Source organism: Dermacentor andersoni, chromosome 10, assembly GCF_023375885.2.
Source record: "Dermacentor andersoni chromosome 10, qqDerAnde1_hic_scaffold, whole genome shotgun sequence".
In the NCBI taxonomy this organism is placed as follows: Eukaryota; Metazoa; Arthropoda; class Arachnida; order Ixodida; family Ixodidae; genus Dermacentor; species Dermacentor andersoni.
The window spans coordinates 84,655,892-84,673,790 of record NC_092823.1 but is presented as its reverse complement, the minus strand read 5'-3'; the positions used below and the strand labels follow the sequence as shown (position 1 = coordinate 84,673,790).

The window sequence follows — 17,899 nt, the reverse complement described above, 5'->3', positions numbered from 1 at the left end:
CAGCAGTAGCCGGCGAAGCGATCTTCGTGCTGTCTGTCGCTTCAACGAAACGTGTGTGTCGAGAACACGGAGCACGCACAAAAGCTACGAGCCGCCGACGCAACTAGAATCTGCCGCCAACGCAGATCGTTGCAGATACGTCCGTGCGATCGCGCGCAGCCTCCACATGCGCAGTTGCAGCCACAGTAGAACGCCGCTCCCTTTCCGTCTCCTCCCCGGTGCCTCGCAACGTTACACTACACTCTTAAGCAAAATTACACCCTTCTGCCACGCAACGATAATCGTCATCTGCCTTGATGCGTTTCCTTTCTTTAACGCTGCGAGCCCGGTACTTTCCAGTAACGAACGGCATGCGCGTTATCAGCATGATAGCATTCCCGACAGGAAAGTAGCAGGCGCGGTGTTTTCAAGAAAGGAAACGCAAGCAAGGCAGATGACGATTATCGTTGTGTGATAAAGATACACTCCAAAGGGTGTAACTTTGCCTAAGAGTGTAAAAACCGTTGCACCCTTTGGGGTGTATATTTGCCACGCAACAATAATCGTCATCTGTCTTGCGTTTCCTTCCTTGAAAACGCAGCGCCCGCTACTTTCCTGTCGGCAATGCTATGTCATGCTAATAACGCGCACGCCGTTTATTGCTAGAAAGTACCAGGCTCGCTGCGTTAAAGAAAGGAAGTGCGGACAAGACAGATGACGTTTATCGTTGTGTGGCAAGATGCGACTGAAAGGGTGTAAACTTTTCTTAAAGTGCCTCTCGCGCGAAGATGGCGCGCAACCACTCCGCTTTCGTTCTTATCGTGCGCGCGAGATTGAGCTGCGAACGCCGGCTCCACTCATGCGGTTTTACTCGAGCATATATGGCGCGCGGCGACGTTGTTTGTGACTTTATACGGAACTTCGCGGCGACGCCTACGCCAGAAATGCGCTTGGATTGTATGTATGGCATAATCTAATAATTCAAACGAAATGCCAAGAAACCATCATCATTATCATTGGCATCGTATCTTGCCATTCGACAACCGATGTGACACGCCCGCCGCGAAGCAGCGATGCGTACAAATTTTGCATTACAGTCCCATTATACTTGATCAGGTGTCCCGGCATGCAGCAGTTGCCCATAGCAGTTGCATGCTGCATGTAGATGAACTGAAGCAGGCTAGGTGTCTGCATCTCACCACCACCTTTCGAAGGGGTGGTAAGAAACATCAAACCAAACCATCCTTATCATCATCATCCAATGCAACTTCTCGTGCCACGTTTTAAGGGCAGTGACATCTGCGCTGCATAGTCTCCGTAGCTATGTTTGCGATTCGGTGAATGTTATGACACCTCCTCGCAAGCTATGAACAGCTTCTGAAGAAGCGAATCCTAGAGCTACGCGGGCGGCTGCAACCAGGCAACATTGGGATCAGAATAGTGCTGTGCAGAGAGAAGGACAAGCTGCAGCGCAAGCCTCTGCTCGCCCTCGACGCCGGGCAGACAGTTCAGATTGTTCTAGTGAAAACGACGAGAAGGGACTTCGCCGAGAAGACTCTGTTGTGCGTGGTGCTGAAAATGGAGCTCCTATGGAACCGCTCCTCTAACTTACGCTGTGATTGTTCTAGCTGTCCACAACAGCGCCACAACAGCGAAGATGGTGGACTGTGCAGCACTTCGTCATGAATGTTGTATGCTACACTTCTACGGCTTGTTCCACATAACAGCGGCTCACAACGCTATGGTCACATTTAGTGGAAATGCGACGCACAGCCTCTTTCTAATCACAAGCTTCTTTCCTTTCTTTACGCATAACTCTTTCATCATCATCATCATGTTTTATGTCTAATGCGACAAGAAGGATTTGCAATTGCCCATGTCTTGCGCTTTCTGACTCCACATTCCGCCAGCAAATTTCCTAATTTTATCATGCTAACTAATGTTCTGCATTCCTCAACTGCGATCCCCTTCCATAGGCAGCCTTCCCCTTGGGAATCGCAGTATACCAGCGTTAGATTACATGGAATTCTTATCATACACTTTTTTCTCTTGTTAATTTCGCCTGTTACTATATTCACCCACGAGATTTGTTCCATCGGATATGTACCTCGCATGGCCACATGGAAGAATGGTGTGAGAGGAAGAATATCGTTACGGCCAAAAACCAGCGTTGTGCGATCATATGGTCGTTGCGCCCATGTCATGGGACCCAAGCTGACTCTCCCAGCTGAGAACGTGATCACACTCTTTCTCGTGAGCATGAAGCCAAGTGATATCGTCCCATGAAGTTACAGATAAACTTCGAAAGCAGAAGTCGTTTTTTTAGAAATACTAAACAAAATAGCTTTGACTGTTCAAAATGAATCAAATATATACTACAGAGTTACATTGTTTCACAAAAACTTGAAAACAGATTAAATATGGCTACACCTGCTTTTATATAGCATAAAATATGAATCATCAATATAGTAACCAATGCTTCCCATAGATTGCAACATTCAATCTCGACATTTTTTTTTTGTTATGCGGCCGTTGGCTTGACGTGGCAAGAATCATTTTCGCCATTTATATGTACCAATGGTAAGATGTAGAACTACCCCTGGAAAGTGGCATTTATTGCGCAGTCGGGTCATCTGCTTGGGTACGTTGTTTGGCTGTATCCCCTGTGCTCGAAAATACACGCGAAAACATACTTAAACGAATGATTCGACGATCTATGAATGTCGCTGTCGGGCAGTGCTGAGGGCGTGTCACTTGCCCTCATCTTTTGATGCTGTGGGTCAATGTTAAGGGACAACTAGAAACGAATTTGGGACCGCGTAAAAACCCCAGTTTCATACTAAATTATGGGGTTTTACGTGCCAAAACCACTTTCTGATTATGAGGCAAGCCGTATTGGAGTACTCCGGAAATTTCAACCACCTGGCGTTCTTTCACATGCACCTAAATCTAAATACACGGGTGCTTTCTCATTTCGGTCCCGCCGAAGTGCGGTCGTCGTGGCCGGGATTCGATCCCACGACCTTGTGCTCAGCAGCTCAACACCATAGGCACTGAGCCACCACGGCGGGTCCCCGTTTCATATGACATAGACCATCCGGAAACCTCCATATAAAATTTTAAATTCTAAATACCAGTGGATGCGTTGCGGTAAAATCTGCGGTTGCTAAATTAGGTACTAAGATTTGTTACATGCATATTAGAGCGCGAATGTACGAGCTAAGTTCAACACAAAATACATTTGTACCAACTCGCTTAAAGTTCCTTTCTACTGCGGTTCAAGAATTCTTTTTAACGTTTGCCTCAAAAGGAACCGGTGAATGACAGAGTGACACTGTTGTTTCTCTGAATGACGGGTCAGGTATTATTAGTTTAATACAGTATGCCATAAGGCATAGATATTAAACGTCAAATTTATTTTCCGCAGAACTCAGAGGAGGTATTTTGACGAAAAGGTTTCTCAAGCAAGCCTCTCTGCAACGGACCGTTTTGGGTGGTATGTAACGTACATGTTTTAAACCTTTAGTGAGGTATGTGTGTCTCACACATACTGCGTGCACACTTAAAACATGCGTCTTATATGTGTTTTGAGTTTTGCCCCTCGTAATAATAGTTTTATGCAATGACGTGTACTTTCACTTTGTTTCAACGATCACCTTAAGGATTTTGAGCTCACAAATTATGAAACTACATTTAATATACAAGTGTATTAAAACCATAGCAATAATAGACATACGATGAGAGGAGAAGACGCGTAATACATTCATTGTTTGTACGCTGGATGGTGCGAGATGGTGTAGTACTGCCCTTCACTTTGGCGGCATGCCTTGCACAGCGACATATCATCAATAATGGCCTTTGAGATACCACCTCCACGTAATACGCTGTAGTATGGCTCAATATCTAGAGAGAGAGTGACTAATATACTTGTATGGCGGCTCTACGCGTATTTGTGCAACTGGGTAAATGGAAAGAAGCCGATTATGGCTAGCTCTGAATGATTTGCACTAGAGACGCATCCTAGAGCTCAAAATAATTAGAGCCACTTATTGAGCAGAAAACTAGAACTAACAACTTCGATAATATGTTCTACAGATTCCAGAACAGACGTAAAATGTAACAGCTGATGCTAGTGAAGCAGTGTGGACGTTAGGTATCCCATGTATTACTCAGCTCACACTTAACAGTTATTTTTTTATGAAGATAATCCTGTTGATTCAGACCCCATTTGATAGGAAACCACGGTTCTCCATTTTCCTTTGAAGAATGTTCGGAACTTTCAGGCAGTAGAGCGATACTTGTTGAAGAATAAACAGTGGTTGCGGTTCTCCCATGCATAATTAACATGTCGGTGGGCCTGTTCGAATCAGTCGTCCGTGACAGAGCTATCGTTACATCTTCAGCAGCAGGAATTCTAACTAAGATCAACTGCGAAAATCGTGGCTATTGCCAAAAAACTGTGCTATGATAAGTTTCGTGCCTACCACTGAAGGCTTGGTGTATCCCTTCCTTTAGTAGCATTGACAGCTACTTACCATATATACGGGGTGATCATTTGTCAGCTTTACAGAATTCTTTAGAATAGCCTGCGGCAGATAGCTTAATTCTAGTCCTTGAGCTTACTTATTGAGAGAGCTGTTGGCATCTTCGAAGAGAATTATTCAGAGATATATGTGTTTCCAATTCTTGTACATGTAATGCCCATATGGAGAATACGTGTAGAATTCGAAGCACCTGTCAGACTAGTTAGGAAAATTCTCCAATTAGCTCTCCTTAATAACGGTCCGTATAAATACCTTAAATACCTGTCCTGGCAGCTCGCGACATATATGAACCGCAGCTGCACATTTCATTAGATGAACTTTTAGTATTTGGCCGAAATGCAGCTGGAGATCTTGCATTGTCCTGGCTTCTCTGACCGGGCTGTCAAAAAAAAAAAAAAAAAAAAAGCAACTTGTGTGCCAAACTTCTTCGTCTTCTGTTGCTGCTGTAAATCAACAAATTTAAAATTTGTTGCCTGTCACTCAGTGTTTGCTGAATACATTCTGCGTACTCTAGATTGAAACTCCGAAAAAAAATGTTTTTTTTTCTAGCTGAAATGCCATAAAGGAAAAAAAGATAACCTTAGTAATTTTTATATATTAGTGGATATGTGTTTCGTAACGTATTATGTATTTCGCATAGTTTCAAACACTTCCTATTGTAAAACGTATTTAGCAGAAATGTTCAAAACATTTTTGACCGCGAGTTTTTTACTGCAACTAACTACTGATTCAAGTTGATTCATGTTTTCCTCATTACCAACTTTTTTGCCGCATCCGGAAGTCAGAGCTTTAGCTGTTATGGCTCTTTTGCCTTTTTCATGACGATTAATTTTTTTATTGTTTTCTCGTAAATTACCGTTTAACTTACGTATCTGTTTTGTGTGATCATTTGTAACATCGTTATACTTCTTAAAAGTCTTCTCACCAGGCGCCATAGCAAGTTTTCGTTATACACTGGAAGTTGTTACGTGTCCTCTAGGGACCGTTCTGCCAAAAAAATTCAAATTGGTTCATTAATAGCTGAGACTTCCGCAAGCGAAATTTCTTCCCTGCGTTCTCCCATACAAGAGCTCGGGGATTGCGTGAGGCATACGTCACGGACCCCCCTTTCTTTTTCTCCTCGTTTTTTTTCGGGGGGGGGGGGGGCACGGTTCACTTCCGCTGACGGCATCGCGCGCGAGGTGTTGCTATTGTCCCTCGCCGCGCACGATTTTGCTCGCTGTGCACGAGAACACCTGACTACATGCATAAGTCAGTGCTACACGAATACTGAGGAAGACACGAGCGCATCAGCGAGCATGATCGAGCAGTGGATCACTGAGGAAAATGACAGAGTTTCGTTGACTGCGCGCCAGGCCCCGCGACGTGTCACCAAGCTGACGAAACCGAACTACGTCTCTCTGGCTGAGGTGCGATGTAGAACAAAGACACGCTGACATTCGGTTTGTGTGCGTTATTATTTCTCTAAACATTATTTCACCTATAGAACCAATAGAATTTAAAAATAACAGATGTTGCCTTGAATAATTCTCGAAGTCACGTGCCACCATGAGTGACGTCATAGCACAAGCACATGTACGCAGGCGCACTATAGGACGTATACGTCACCCTACTGCTTGGCGCGGGGCGCTCGCCAGGGGGAGGGCGAATGGTGTTCGGTTTGAAATGTCAGCTCTTTCTGCGGCGCGTAGCGACGTAACACTTAGCAGACACGATCGTTAGCGCGCATTGTATGCACTGCGCTTGTCAGCTCAACATGGCCAGAACTTGCGAGGGGACCTTTAGGGCTTTCCTGATTGCTTTATATGCCATATCAACTTACCAAAGTGTTAGAGCGGTAATTTGTATGGTTTATTTGCTGCCTTCTGTTACACGTATATTCTTAATATGTTCTGTTAATAATTGCCGTTACTACTTATAGTTATACTTATACTTATACGTGCGGTCGTTAGTAATATTCCGATACGTTTAGCCTAATTACGCACCCCTCACGCCACGCAGTAGGTAGTCCTGTGGTCTTGGCTGTATGGGCTTTGTCACATGATGTTTATAAAAGATCTTATTTGTTCATATTTGATTCCTTATTTTTTTAGTCATTACGCAAGTAGTGCCCGTCGACTTCAACACACCAGCTGAATGACATGACTGATGCTGCCTGTCCCAAGCGATAATGTAAAGACTTTGTAATGACCACACCGAACAAGGAACACCTAGTATGATTCCGGTTCAGATTGCACGTGCACCTGCACAGCACTCACGCAGTTTTACGTGCTGCCTACTAGGGTTGTTGCCCCATACTTGGTGACCGTAAGTGCACTTCTGAAATATAGGTTCACAGCTGATCGCACCAGGTAGTGTCAACAAGCCGTTCAATCAATGCAATAACTCATTGCATGCTAAAATGCTATTTTGCAGCCGTGTGCGACAGATTAAGCGGATAGAAAAAAGTCGCAGTTTCGCTAGAAAGGGAAGCATCAATCGCGATAGCAAATTCCTAGACAGCTATACTAAGTAAGGATAGTAGCTTTATCCACCCTGTAAACTTCGAACCATTGGCTTGCCAAATGAATTTAATTGCATAATGTCAGCACGCTCAAGCGAACATGAACACATCACACTCGATGAGCGCAGACACTCGCTGTCGAAATGTTGGCTCGTGCTAGCGCAGCAGCAGCAGCGAGCGAAGTGACCTTTGTCGCTTCAACGCAAGAGCGGCGGGAACACAGCGCGCACAAAGGCATCAGCCGTCCGAAGCTCCAAGGTACGGAGCGCACGACCGTGTGCTGCCGTGCGAAGTGCGGACTTGTTGGCAGAGCCAAAGACCCACCCCCATCTCCCTCCCGCGCTGCCTCCCCGCTTCCATCCCTTCCGCACGCCATATTTAGCCGCAATCATCTATATGCCGCAATCGTTAGTTCCGATTGCACCGCGGTCGTGAAGTACACAGTTGCTGCCTGAGCACAACGCCGCCGCAAGCCCCGTCTCCCCCCCCCCCCCCTTCAGTTTGAGATCCTTCCCTTCTTGACTAGCGTTGAAGCTACCAGAGGACAAAGGGAAAGGAAATGAACTCCCCTCCTCCCTTCCTTCCTCCCATCCCCGCACGGTCTTTCGAGCGACGGAAGACGGCGCGTTTGCTCTCCGACTTCCTCCTGCGAGCGCACCAGATTAAACCGCGACGTCGGCTCCCCTCGCGTGCTTTGTAAGAGGACTTGGTGGCGGCCAATGTGGCCTGCTGTCGTCCCTACATTTATTTCCGCAGGAGGGCGAAGGCGCCCAGCGAAGCGGCGGCGGCTGTGGCTATCAGCGTAGCAGGCTTCCAGAACAACAGTGCACGGGCCGAGCTTGCGCCGGCTGAGAGCGCCGGCCATAGTGTCCCCGCGTTGCTGCGTCGGAAGGCGACACAATTTCACTCGCACATACAGTATGCAGCGCGCTGCGACTGTGTTATCCCCCTTGGACTTTTTGCAGAAATGCGCATGCAATGTCAATATAATTGGTATCGCACTAATAAAAAGACGTACTGTCGCCCGAAACGCGAAGCCTCGATTGCAATAACAAATTAACGGACAGCCTACGAGGTACGGATAGTGATTTTATCGGCCGTATCAACTTGTAAACATTTGCTTGCTAACTAAATTGATAACCATGGTGTCAGCTCGCACGGCGAACATGGACACATCGCACTGGATGACTGCGGACACTCGCTACTAAAACGGTGGCGCGGGGAAACGCTGCAGCAGCAGCGAGCGAAGTGACATTCGCGCCGTCTATCGAGCTTCAACGCAAAGTGAGCGGCGAGGACACAGCACGCAGAAAGCTATGAGCCGCCGACGTATCTAGGCTCTGCCCTTGACGCAGATCGCTCTGAAGATATGGCCGCGCGACCGCACGCAGCCTCTACATGCGCAGTCACAGCTGGAGTGAACGCTGCCCCCTCCGTTCCCCCCCCTCCCCCCCCCCGGAGCCTCGCAACGTTGGGTGAAGCAAGCGAAAGAGAATGCTGGCTTACTCTTCGCATTCGTCCTTATCGCGCGGGCGAGATTGAGCCGCGCTCGTCAGATCCCCTCCCACGTTTTCACTCGCACGTACAGCGTATGGCTCGCGGAGACGGTGTTATCGGCCCGGGACATTATACGGAACCTCACGGCGACGTCTACGCCCACGCCGACGGCAAAATTGTGCTTGGAGTGTCCATACAATTGCTTTCGCAATAATAATGTATCAATTGATCCTTCCCTGAATCTAGAAAGTGGTGGGGGGTGCTGTTCATGGTCGTGAGACCGGACACGAAAGAATTTGGAAACGCAAGAAATTGCGTGTGCGTGTGCGTTGCGTACACGTTAAGAAATGCAAGTTGTTTAAATTTTATAGTAGCGAGATAAGCTAATTTCATATAGGCTTTCATTTTTGTCGCTAATTAACCACCGCTGTCTTAAGAATGTCGCGTAATGAAGCAAATAACAAATACTTGCTAATTGTATAAATGAAACTCTTTCTTGCATTTCTTGGGGTCCGCCCTGAAGGAGTTAAATGTACGCCAGGAATAAGTGGCTGTGATGTTCAGTGCCTTAAGTACAACGGCCTCTTTACGCTCTGCGGGGGAAAAACACCTGACATTTGTAACTGCTACTACTACAAAGGTAAGTTTTCTTATATGGACAACGGAACACGTTTCAAGTACCATTCGTTGCAAAAATCAGATTAACTCCAACGAAAAACGAAAAACGTAATTCAGATCACCGTATTGTCCATACACCTCAATGTTTATGGTGGTAGTACTTGATGATCTTTAATAAAACGCCGAGATACTCACGGCCACAGTTCTTGGAAATTATATAGTTTCAGTCGCTATACAGATGAAATACGCTACTGAAAGCGGTGTACTTTACTTGTATAAGCGAATTAAGAAAAACGGGGTTCTAAAGGACTTATGTGCCTTGGACACTTATCAAAATGCTTACTATATCAATTATATTATTATATCAAATATATTGTCACGTGGTAGTGACGGTGAAGAAAGAAGCAATACGGTAGAATACCAAACTAGCTTTTATTGGGCGAACCTGTGCCCACAAAAACAGGCTACACTTATAGCACAACGATAGCGGCGAACACTGTCGGCGATCGTCGGAAAAACTGATTAGCGGGTGAAGCGTGTCGGCTTTTATAGATCAGTCGTCGAATGTTCCAGATTAACTGATGGGACCCGCGTGTCTTCCACAAAGTTCTACACCATTCGTGTCACGCGATGAAATCTGATAACACAAGGTTCGGCGACAACAGACACGCGGATAGAAGCGTCGATAACATTCCAGGAACGTCGGATACATGCAGGCGCGTCCCTCGCTGTGCGATTACAGTTGTTAAGCGGCGAAACGTGGTTGCCCGATAAAGATAAGTACACGTGTCATTACCCCCCTCTTAAAAAGCATCGACCCGATGCTGCTAACAAACGAAAGTAACAAAGAAAAGCACTCGTAGCAAAGAAAACAAACTAAGGAAGTTCATCAGCGTCCGTAAAATGGTTTAAGGCGCACCACGTGGACCACTTCAGATCGTGCGCGGCGCCGCTGTGAGTGCGAAATGCCGTCTGGCACGACCTCATAGTCTAGTGCGCCAATACGTCGGATGACCTTGTAGGGTCCGAAATAGCGTCGCAGCAGCTTCTCACTGAGTCCTCGCCGGCGTATCGGGGTCCATACCCAAACACGCTCGCCGGGCTGGTACTCGACGAAGCGTCGTCGGAGGTTGTAGTGTCGGCTGTCGGTACGCTGCTGGGTCTTGATCCGTAGGCGGGCGAGCTGTCGGGCTTCTTCGGCGCGCTGGAGATAGGTAGCGACGTCAAGATTCTCCTCGTCAGTGACGTGCGGCAGCATGGCGTCGAGCGTCGTCGTCGGGTTCCTGCCGTAAACCAACTTGAATGGCGTGATCTGTGTTGTTTCTTGCACCGCCGTGTTGTAGGCGAAGGTGACATACGGCAGGACCGCGTCCCACGTCTTGTGCTCGACGTCGACGTACATTGCTAGCATGTCGGCGAGGGTCTTGTTCAGGCGCTCCGTGAGACCATTCGTCTGCGGATGGTAGGCAGTTGTCCTCCTGTGGCTCGTCTGGCTGTACTGCAGAATGGATTCGGTGAGCTCTGCTGTAAAAGCCGTTCCTCTGTCGGTGATGAGGACTTCTGGGGCACCATGTCGCAGCAGGATGTTCTCGACGAAAAATTTCGCCACTTCGGCTGCGCTGCCTTTTGGTAGAGCTTTGGTTTCAGCAAAGCGGGTGAGATAGTCCGTCGCCACGATGATCCACTTATTCCTGGATGTTGACATCGGAAACGGCCCCAACAAATCCATCCCAATCTGCTGGAATGGTCGACGAGGAGGTTCGATCGGCTGTAGTAATCCTGCTGGCCTCGTCGGTGGTGTCTTGCGTCGTTGACAGTCTCTGCATGTCTTGACGTAACGGGCGACGTCGGCGGTCAGACGCGGCCAGTAATACTTTTCCTGTATCCTCGACAGCGTCCGGGAGAATCCGAGGTGCCCAGCGGTTGGATCGTCGTGTAGGGCGTGCAGTATCTCTGGACGCAGCGCTGACGGCACCACAAGAAGGTAGCTGGCGTGGACTGGTGAGAAGTTCTTCTTCACGAGCAGGTTGTTTCGTAGCGTGAACGAAGACAACACGCGCTTAAATGCCCTAGGGACAACGTCGGTGTTCCCTTTCAAATACTCGACGAGGCCTTTTAGCTCCGGGTCTGCTCTTTGCTGTTTAGTGAAGTCTTCCGCGCTTATTATACCAAGGAAGGCGTCGTCGTCCACGTCGTCTTGCGGCGGGGGATCGATTGGGGCGCGTGATAAGCAGTCGGCGTCGGAGTGTTTTCTTCCGGACTTGTATATTACCGTTACGTCATATTCTTGTAGTCTGAGGCTCCACCGCGCCAGCCGTCCTGAAGGGTCCTTTAAGTTAGCTAGCCAACACAACGCGTGGTGGTCGCTGACGACTTTGAATGGCCTGCCATAGAGGTAAGGGCGGAATTTAGCTGTAGCCCAAATGATGGCGAGGCATTCCTTTTCAGTCGTAGAATAATTGCTTTCCGCTTTTGACAGCGACCGGCTAGCATACGATATCACCCGTTCAAGTCCTTCTTTCCTCTGGACTAGGACGGCACCGAGGCCTAGGCTACTGGCGTCAGTGTGGATTTCAGTATCGGCGTCCTCGTCGAAGTGTGCAAGTACCGGCGGCGACTGCATGCGTCGTTTGAGTTCTTGAAATGCGTCGGCCTGCGGCGTTTCCCAATTGAACTCGACATCAGATTTCGTTAGATGTGTTAGCGGCTCCGCGATGCGCGAAAAGTCCTTGACAAAGCGCCTATAGTAGGCACACATGCCAAGGAATCTGCGCACTGCCTTCTTGTCGATTGGCTGCGGGAACTTTGCGATGGCAGCTGTCTTCTGCGGGTCGGGGCGCACTCCAGATTTGCTGATGACATGGCCTAGGAATAGAAGCTCATCGTAAGCGAAGCGACACTTTTCCGGCTTCAGGGTGAGCCCTGATGACTTGATGGCCTCTAATACTGTCGCAAGCCGCTTAAGGTGATCGTCGAAATTTCCGGCGAAGACGACGACGTCATCCAAGTAAACAAGACAGGTCTGCCACTTCAATCCTGCTAAAACCGTGTCCATCACGCGCTGGAACGTTGCAGGCGCCGAGCACAGTCCAAACGGCATAACCTTGAATTCATAGAGGCCGTCTGGCGTGATGAAGGCGGTCTTTTCGCGATCCCTTTCGTCGACTTCTATTTGCCAGTAGCCAGACTTGAGGTCCATCGATGAGAAGTATTTAGCATTGCAGAGCCGATCTAATGCGTCGTCTATCCGTGGGAGGGGGTATACGTCTTTCTTCGTGATTTTGTTCAGTCGACGATAATCGACGCAGAAACGTAGGGTTCCATCCTTTTTCTTCACTAAAACAACTGGAGACGCCCACGGGCTTTTCGACGGCTGGATGATGTCGTCGCGCAGCATTTCGTCGACTTGTTGTCTTATAGCTTCGCGTTCTCGCGTCGAAACTCGGTAAGGGCTCTGGCGTAGTGGTCGAGCGCTCTCTTTGGTGATTATGCGATGCTTTGCGACTGGTGTTTGTCGAATCCTTGATGACGTCGAAAAGCAGTCTTTGTATCGTCGAAGCAGACTTCTGAGCTGCTGTTGCTCAATCACGGGGAGACTTGGATTTATGTTGAAGTCTGGCTCGGGAACTGCGGTCGTCGGGGTAGATGCAACAGAATCCGAGAGGACAAAGGCATCGCTGGTTTCCTGTATTTCCTCGATGAATGCGATCGTCGTGCCCTTGTTGATGTGCTTGAACTCCTGGCTGAAGTTTGTCAGCAACACTCTCGTGTTTCCTCCATGCAGTCGAGCGATCCCTCTTGCGACGCAAATTTCACGGTCGAGTAGTAGACGTTGGTCGCCTTCGATGACGCCTTCTACGTCAGCGGGTGCTTCGGTGCCGACCGAAATAACGATGCTGGAGCGAGGCGGGATGCTCACTTGATCTTCGAGCACACTCAAGGCGTGGTGACTACAAGGGCTCTCCGATGGTATCGCTTGATCTTCCGACCTGTGTGTGTAGTGTAGCCTGTTTTTGTGGGCACAGGTTCGCCCAATAAAAGCTAGTTTGGTATTCTACCGTATTGCTTCTTTCTTCACCGTCACTACCACGTGACATCTGCGAGAGGTACTGGGATCGATACCCAGCACCTCCACCAGATGTCACGTGGTAGTGACGGTGAAGAAAGAAGCAATACGGTAGAATACCAAACTAGCTTTTATTGGGCGAACCTGTGCCCACAAAAACAGGCTACACTTATAGCACAACGATAGCGGCGAACACTGTCGGCGATCGTCGGAAAAACTGATTAGCGGGTGAAGCGTGTCGGCTTTTATAGATCAGTCGTCGAATGTTCCAGATTAACTGATGGGACCCGCGTGTCTTCCACAAAGTTCTACACCATTCGTGTCACGCGATGAAATCTGATAACACAAGGTTCGGCGACAACAGACACGCGGATAGAAGCGTCGATAACATTCCAGGAACGTCGGATACATGCAGGCGCGTCCCTCGCTGTGCGATTACAGTTGTTAAGCGGCGAAACGTGGTTGCCCGATAAAGATAAGTACACGTGTCAATATCAATGGTTGTAGCATAAAAGAAGTGCCTAATAACTATACTGCTAAAAAAACGAAAGAACCGACTGCACAAAAATCCCCAACTTATCATGTAGCATTCCACCTGGAAAGTGATGAAAATAAATTAATAAAGGATTGAATGATTCATTTTGTTTCCTCTTTGCTTTTTTCAATTTCTGTGGTTGTATACCCAATGATAATGTGCGGTACTTTTGACTAGGAGACGGAGAGCAGTAATCAAACTTTTGAACTACGTCGTTACGAATTATTTGGTTATTTATACCAAATAGGTCTTTTTCGAATACGAATGCTAGATATTTGCCCAGCGCTAAGAATCATACTATTTGCCACAGGTGATTTTCTAAAACTCTATGTCGCTCCCGCGCCCCCGACCACCGCAAAAAAACAAGAAGCATGTATAGTGTGTTTTCACTAACTCAAGCGCGGCGTGATTCTTGCTCTATGCGGCAATTGCATTTGCGGCAAACATGTCCTGCACTCAATACCACTCTAAGCGAACCTGAGCCTATCCCGTTTATTTTTTTTTTTTCGGGGGGGGGGGGGGGGAAGGAGCCAATCGTTCTGTTGATCTTTGATGATACCACGGCTGAAGAGGTTCTCGTTGTTGAGAATGATGGAAAGGGCGCGCAAAAAGACTTTCCTTATTTATTCATTGCTACACGCTTAAAATAAATATGTGCCTCCATTATTTCGGTCGGTTTGATCTTCAAGTATGCTTCGGCCTGAACAAAACGAAAAGCTAAGATGGGGAGTTTCACAGATCACCCATGCACCAGGAGGGCATCGCGTGCGCAGTCGTCATAGGAACCCGAAGCACACGAACAGTATTAGGCACGCGCATTGTCCATGAGGCCCGACTATCACGAGCCTCACTTGTGCGGCCCAGCTACCGACTGTTGCAGTTGGTGCATACATTTTTGCATTAGTGAATGAAGAAAGCAAGCAATAGCTAAGTCATAACCTGCCGTTGACAAGCGCCGATGCAAGCGAGGACCCCTCGTTTCCCCCTTGTGGAAAATCGATTTACTGCTTTGCAGGACCATTCGAAGTTTTAAATATTTCTGCACAAAAATGCATGCACGTGTGAGAATCGTGCTGTACATTTGGTGTTCGCTTAAAACCGCCCGCAACTACTAAAATTCGTTCGGAAACAGTCACAACTTCACAGCTTTCGCTATCCGCAATCCATTTCAGACAATGTGGATCGGTGTTCAGGCCTTGATGCCTGTTATTTTTTTTTGTACTTGAAATGCTTTTAGAAGTTCATCAAGTAGCGCAATATACATGCTGACTTGCAATACCTCACAGGCTTGATTTGTATTCCTCAAACATGTCAGCGAAATGCGTTCTCTAACGTAAAGCCAATGAAGAAAAAAAAAAAACGAAGGCCGGAATCTTTAGAAATGCACCGTAGTGTGCTAATAAATATAAACACATCACTGCGTGGTTCTTCGTTTACCGTGATATTTGTTCTTATGAAAACTACAGGTACGGCGGTAACCGGTGTTCAAAATTCGAGTATCCAAAAGACCAACATTTCGGAACATCTTCGTCGTAAGTATCAACACCGATTACTTTTTATTTATTCAAGCGATATTTCCTTAGGTAGTTGTTTTTCGTCAGAAAAACAGCAATTTACTAAGATGAACTCTGAAGAAGCTCTGCGATCTATATTTTGTCCGTGCAGCGTGCCACAATGTGAAAGATGTGAGGGAGTGCGGTTCGGTAAGCTATTGGCAGCGAGGCTAAGATGTCACGGTGAACTGCTTGGAAGTTCTCATGAATGCGTCAAGGAGAATGAAAAAAAAAATCTATCTACATGCATGTAAGGATTACTGTAACTAATGGGCACAGATCCAGGTGAAGTAGCGATTAAAATGTGTTGCCGGAAGGGCTCGAGCACTGAGACGAAACAACATGCAAAAGCCATAGGGAGGGAAACAGCAGACGTCGCCAGCATTTCTTTTTTGTGTTTTCATCGAGAATATTGTTCAATGACATGACGTGGGTCGACAGAGTACTCCCTTCCAACCTTATGCCTATGGTAACAACACACTACTTCGGATTTACTACGGCTAGTAGAGAGTCTTCTACTACGTCTACCGTACTAAACACGAAAGTAGCAATACACGAGCGTGGAGTTCGGGATAACCTTTACGTCAATCTGCGGCACGTGCGAGACTAGGAGGACAATTTTACGAATACATTCTAAGCGTTATAAGAAACTCGTACCAAGCAATACAAATATCTGCCAAGTGCTGCGATTAAAGAGACGCATTTACGATGCAAAATCTAGAAGTACGCGTAAACTTGGAGCATTGGCGACACAAACGTAATGTTTCATGTATACCAACGGCTTTCATGTACCCACCGGAAGCGCCAATCAATGCGTGGCGTCGTGTATTACTCATGTAACACAGTGTTGCTGATGGTGGGATAGGTTGGCTTTCTCCTAGTAATAAATACTGTACGATTCATTGAAACCTCCGTTTTCCGGCGAAAGGCATGATAACCAATATACAGGCAAGATATTACTCTCTAGAATGTTACCGTTCATTAGCCCGCGGTGCAACTTACCCCTTAATATATATATATATATATATATATATATATATATATATATATATATATATATATATATATATATATTCTAAGGAAGATGAGGAACGTGCGCGCAGTCAGCAGCATCGGCAGCATCAAGCGCGCAGCAGAGGCTCGAGCTCGGGGACTGTGCTCGGTGCATCGTAGAACCAGCGGTCGCTACGAACCCCAATAAACCTCCTTTATAAGTGGTGGAGCCGTGCGGGGTAACGTTCCACTCTACCGTCCTGGAACTCCGTTCTCGGACGCTACCCTCTGCCATGCCGGAAGCCGACCAGCCGACTCTTCCATCGCCACCCGTCCCTTGCGCTGGCACCGTTCGCCAGCGGGAGCCTCCCATCTTCAGCGGAACCGACGACAACGGCGTTGAAGAGTGGCTGTCGTCCTACGAACGGGTGAGCGTTCACAACAAATGGAATGACTCGGACAAGCTGGCTTACGTGTCATTCTACCTCGCGGGCGTGGCCAGTCTCTGGTTCAGAAATCATGAAAGGGATATCCGAACGTGGTCGGCGCTCAAGACGTCGATTACAGAAGTAGTTGACCGACCCGCCGTCAGGAAACTCCGAGCCGAGCAGCGCTTGCGTACACGCGCACAGGACACGGGTGAGACATTCACCAGCTATATAGAAGATGTTCTCGATTTGTGCAGGCGCGTGAACGCTGCCATGACGGAAGCGGAAAAGATCAAGCACGTCATGAAGTGAATCGACGATGACGCGTTCCAAATGCTTCTGGCCAAGGACCCGCGCACTGTTGGCGACGTCATCAGCTTGTGCCAGAGCTATGATGAATTGCGTAAGCAGCGAGCTCTGACAAGGCGACATCCCACACCAAATGCGGCATCACTCTGCAGCCTTACCACCGGCCCAGAACAAGCCTCCCTGATAACGCAAATCAAGGATTTCGTCCGCGCAGAAGTCGCACGACAGCTATCTCTGGTGTCCGTCACTCAGGAGTCTGACAGCACTTTGCCATCTCATATACGTAACGTGATCCATGGAGAGGTCGCGGAAGCGCTGCCGGCTTTTCACCAGCAGGATGTCGTGGCTACACCAGTCACTTATGCTACGGCCGTTGCTGCAATGACCCCTCGCACTGTGCCCGTGCGTCGCTTCCAGCAGCCTGTGCACCGCCCTCCACCTCCCGTCCCCTGGACCACCACTGCCGTCGCTAACCCGTGGCGTACGCCGGACAATCGCCCTATATGCTTCGCATGTAGGTGTCACGGCCATGTTGCAAGGTTCTGCCGCCGCCGCTCGCAGGCGTTCGATGACGATCGCCGAGCACCCTATGTGCCGTCTGATTCAAATGCGCTTTACGGACCTTTCGACCCATCACCAGCTCGCTCCCAGACTGATCGCCGTCCTCGCTTCGAACGCCTCCGGTCACCCTCCCCACGTCGTCGATCGCTTTCCCTTATGCATCGACGACCCGTCTCTAACGAAGAGGGAAACTAGACGACGCAGTTCCTGAGGCAAGAACTGCGCAAGTGTCGACATGCCGAAGTCCTCCTCCTTTACCTGCCAATGTCATTGATGTGCTTATCGACGATGTCGCTACGGTCGCCTTAGTCGA

The 17,899-nt window shown here is 48.1% G+C and overlaps 1 protein-coding gene across 1 annotated transcript in view; it reads left to right on the top strand.

The window, feature by feature from the left end:
- The window catches only part of LOC129380710 (uncharacterized), a 112,489-nt gene that overhangs the window by 62,851 nt on the left and 31,739 nt on the right, over positions 1-17,899 (top strand). Inside the window, exons 5-7 of the mRNA XM_055062486.2 lie at positions 3,407-3,475; positions 9,047-9,163; positions 15,209-15,274. Of these exons, the coding sequence (XP_054918461.2) occupies positions 3,407-3,475; positions 9,047-9,163; positions 15,209-15,274 (252 nt within the window). The remainder of the gene's footprint in view (positions 1-3,406; positions 3,476-9,046; positions 9,164-15,208; positions 15,275-17,899) is intronic.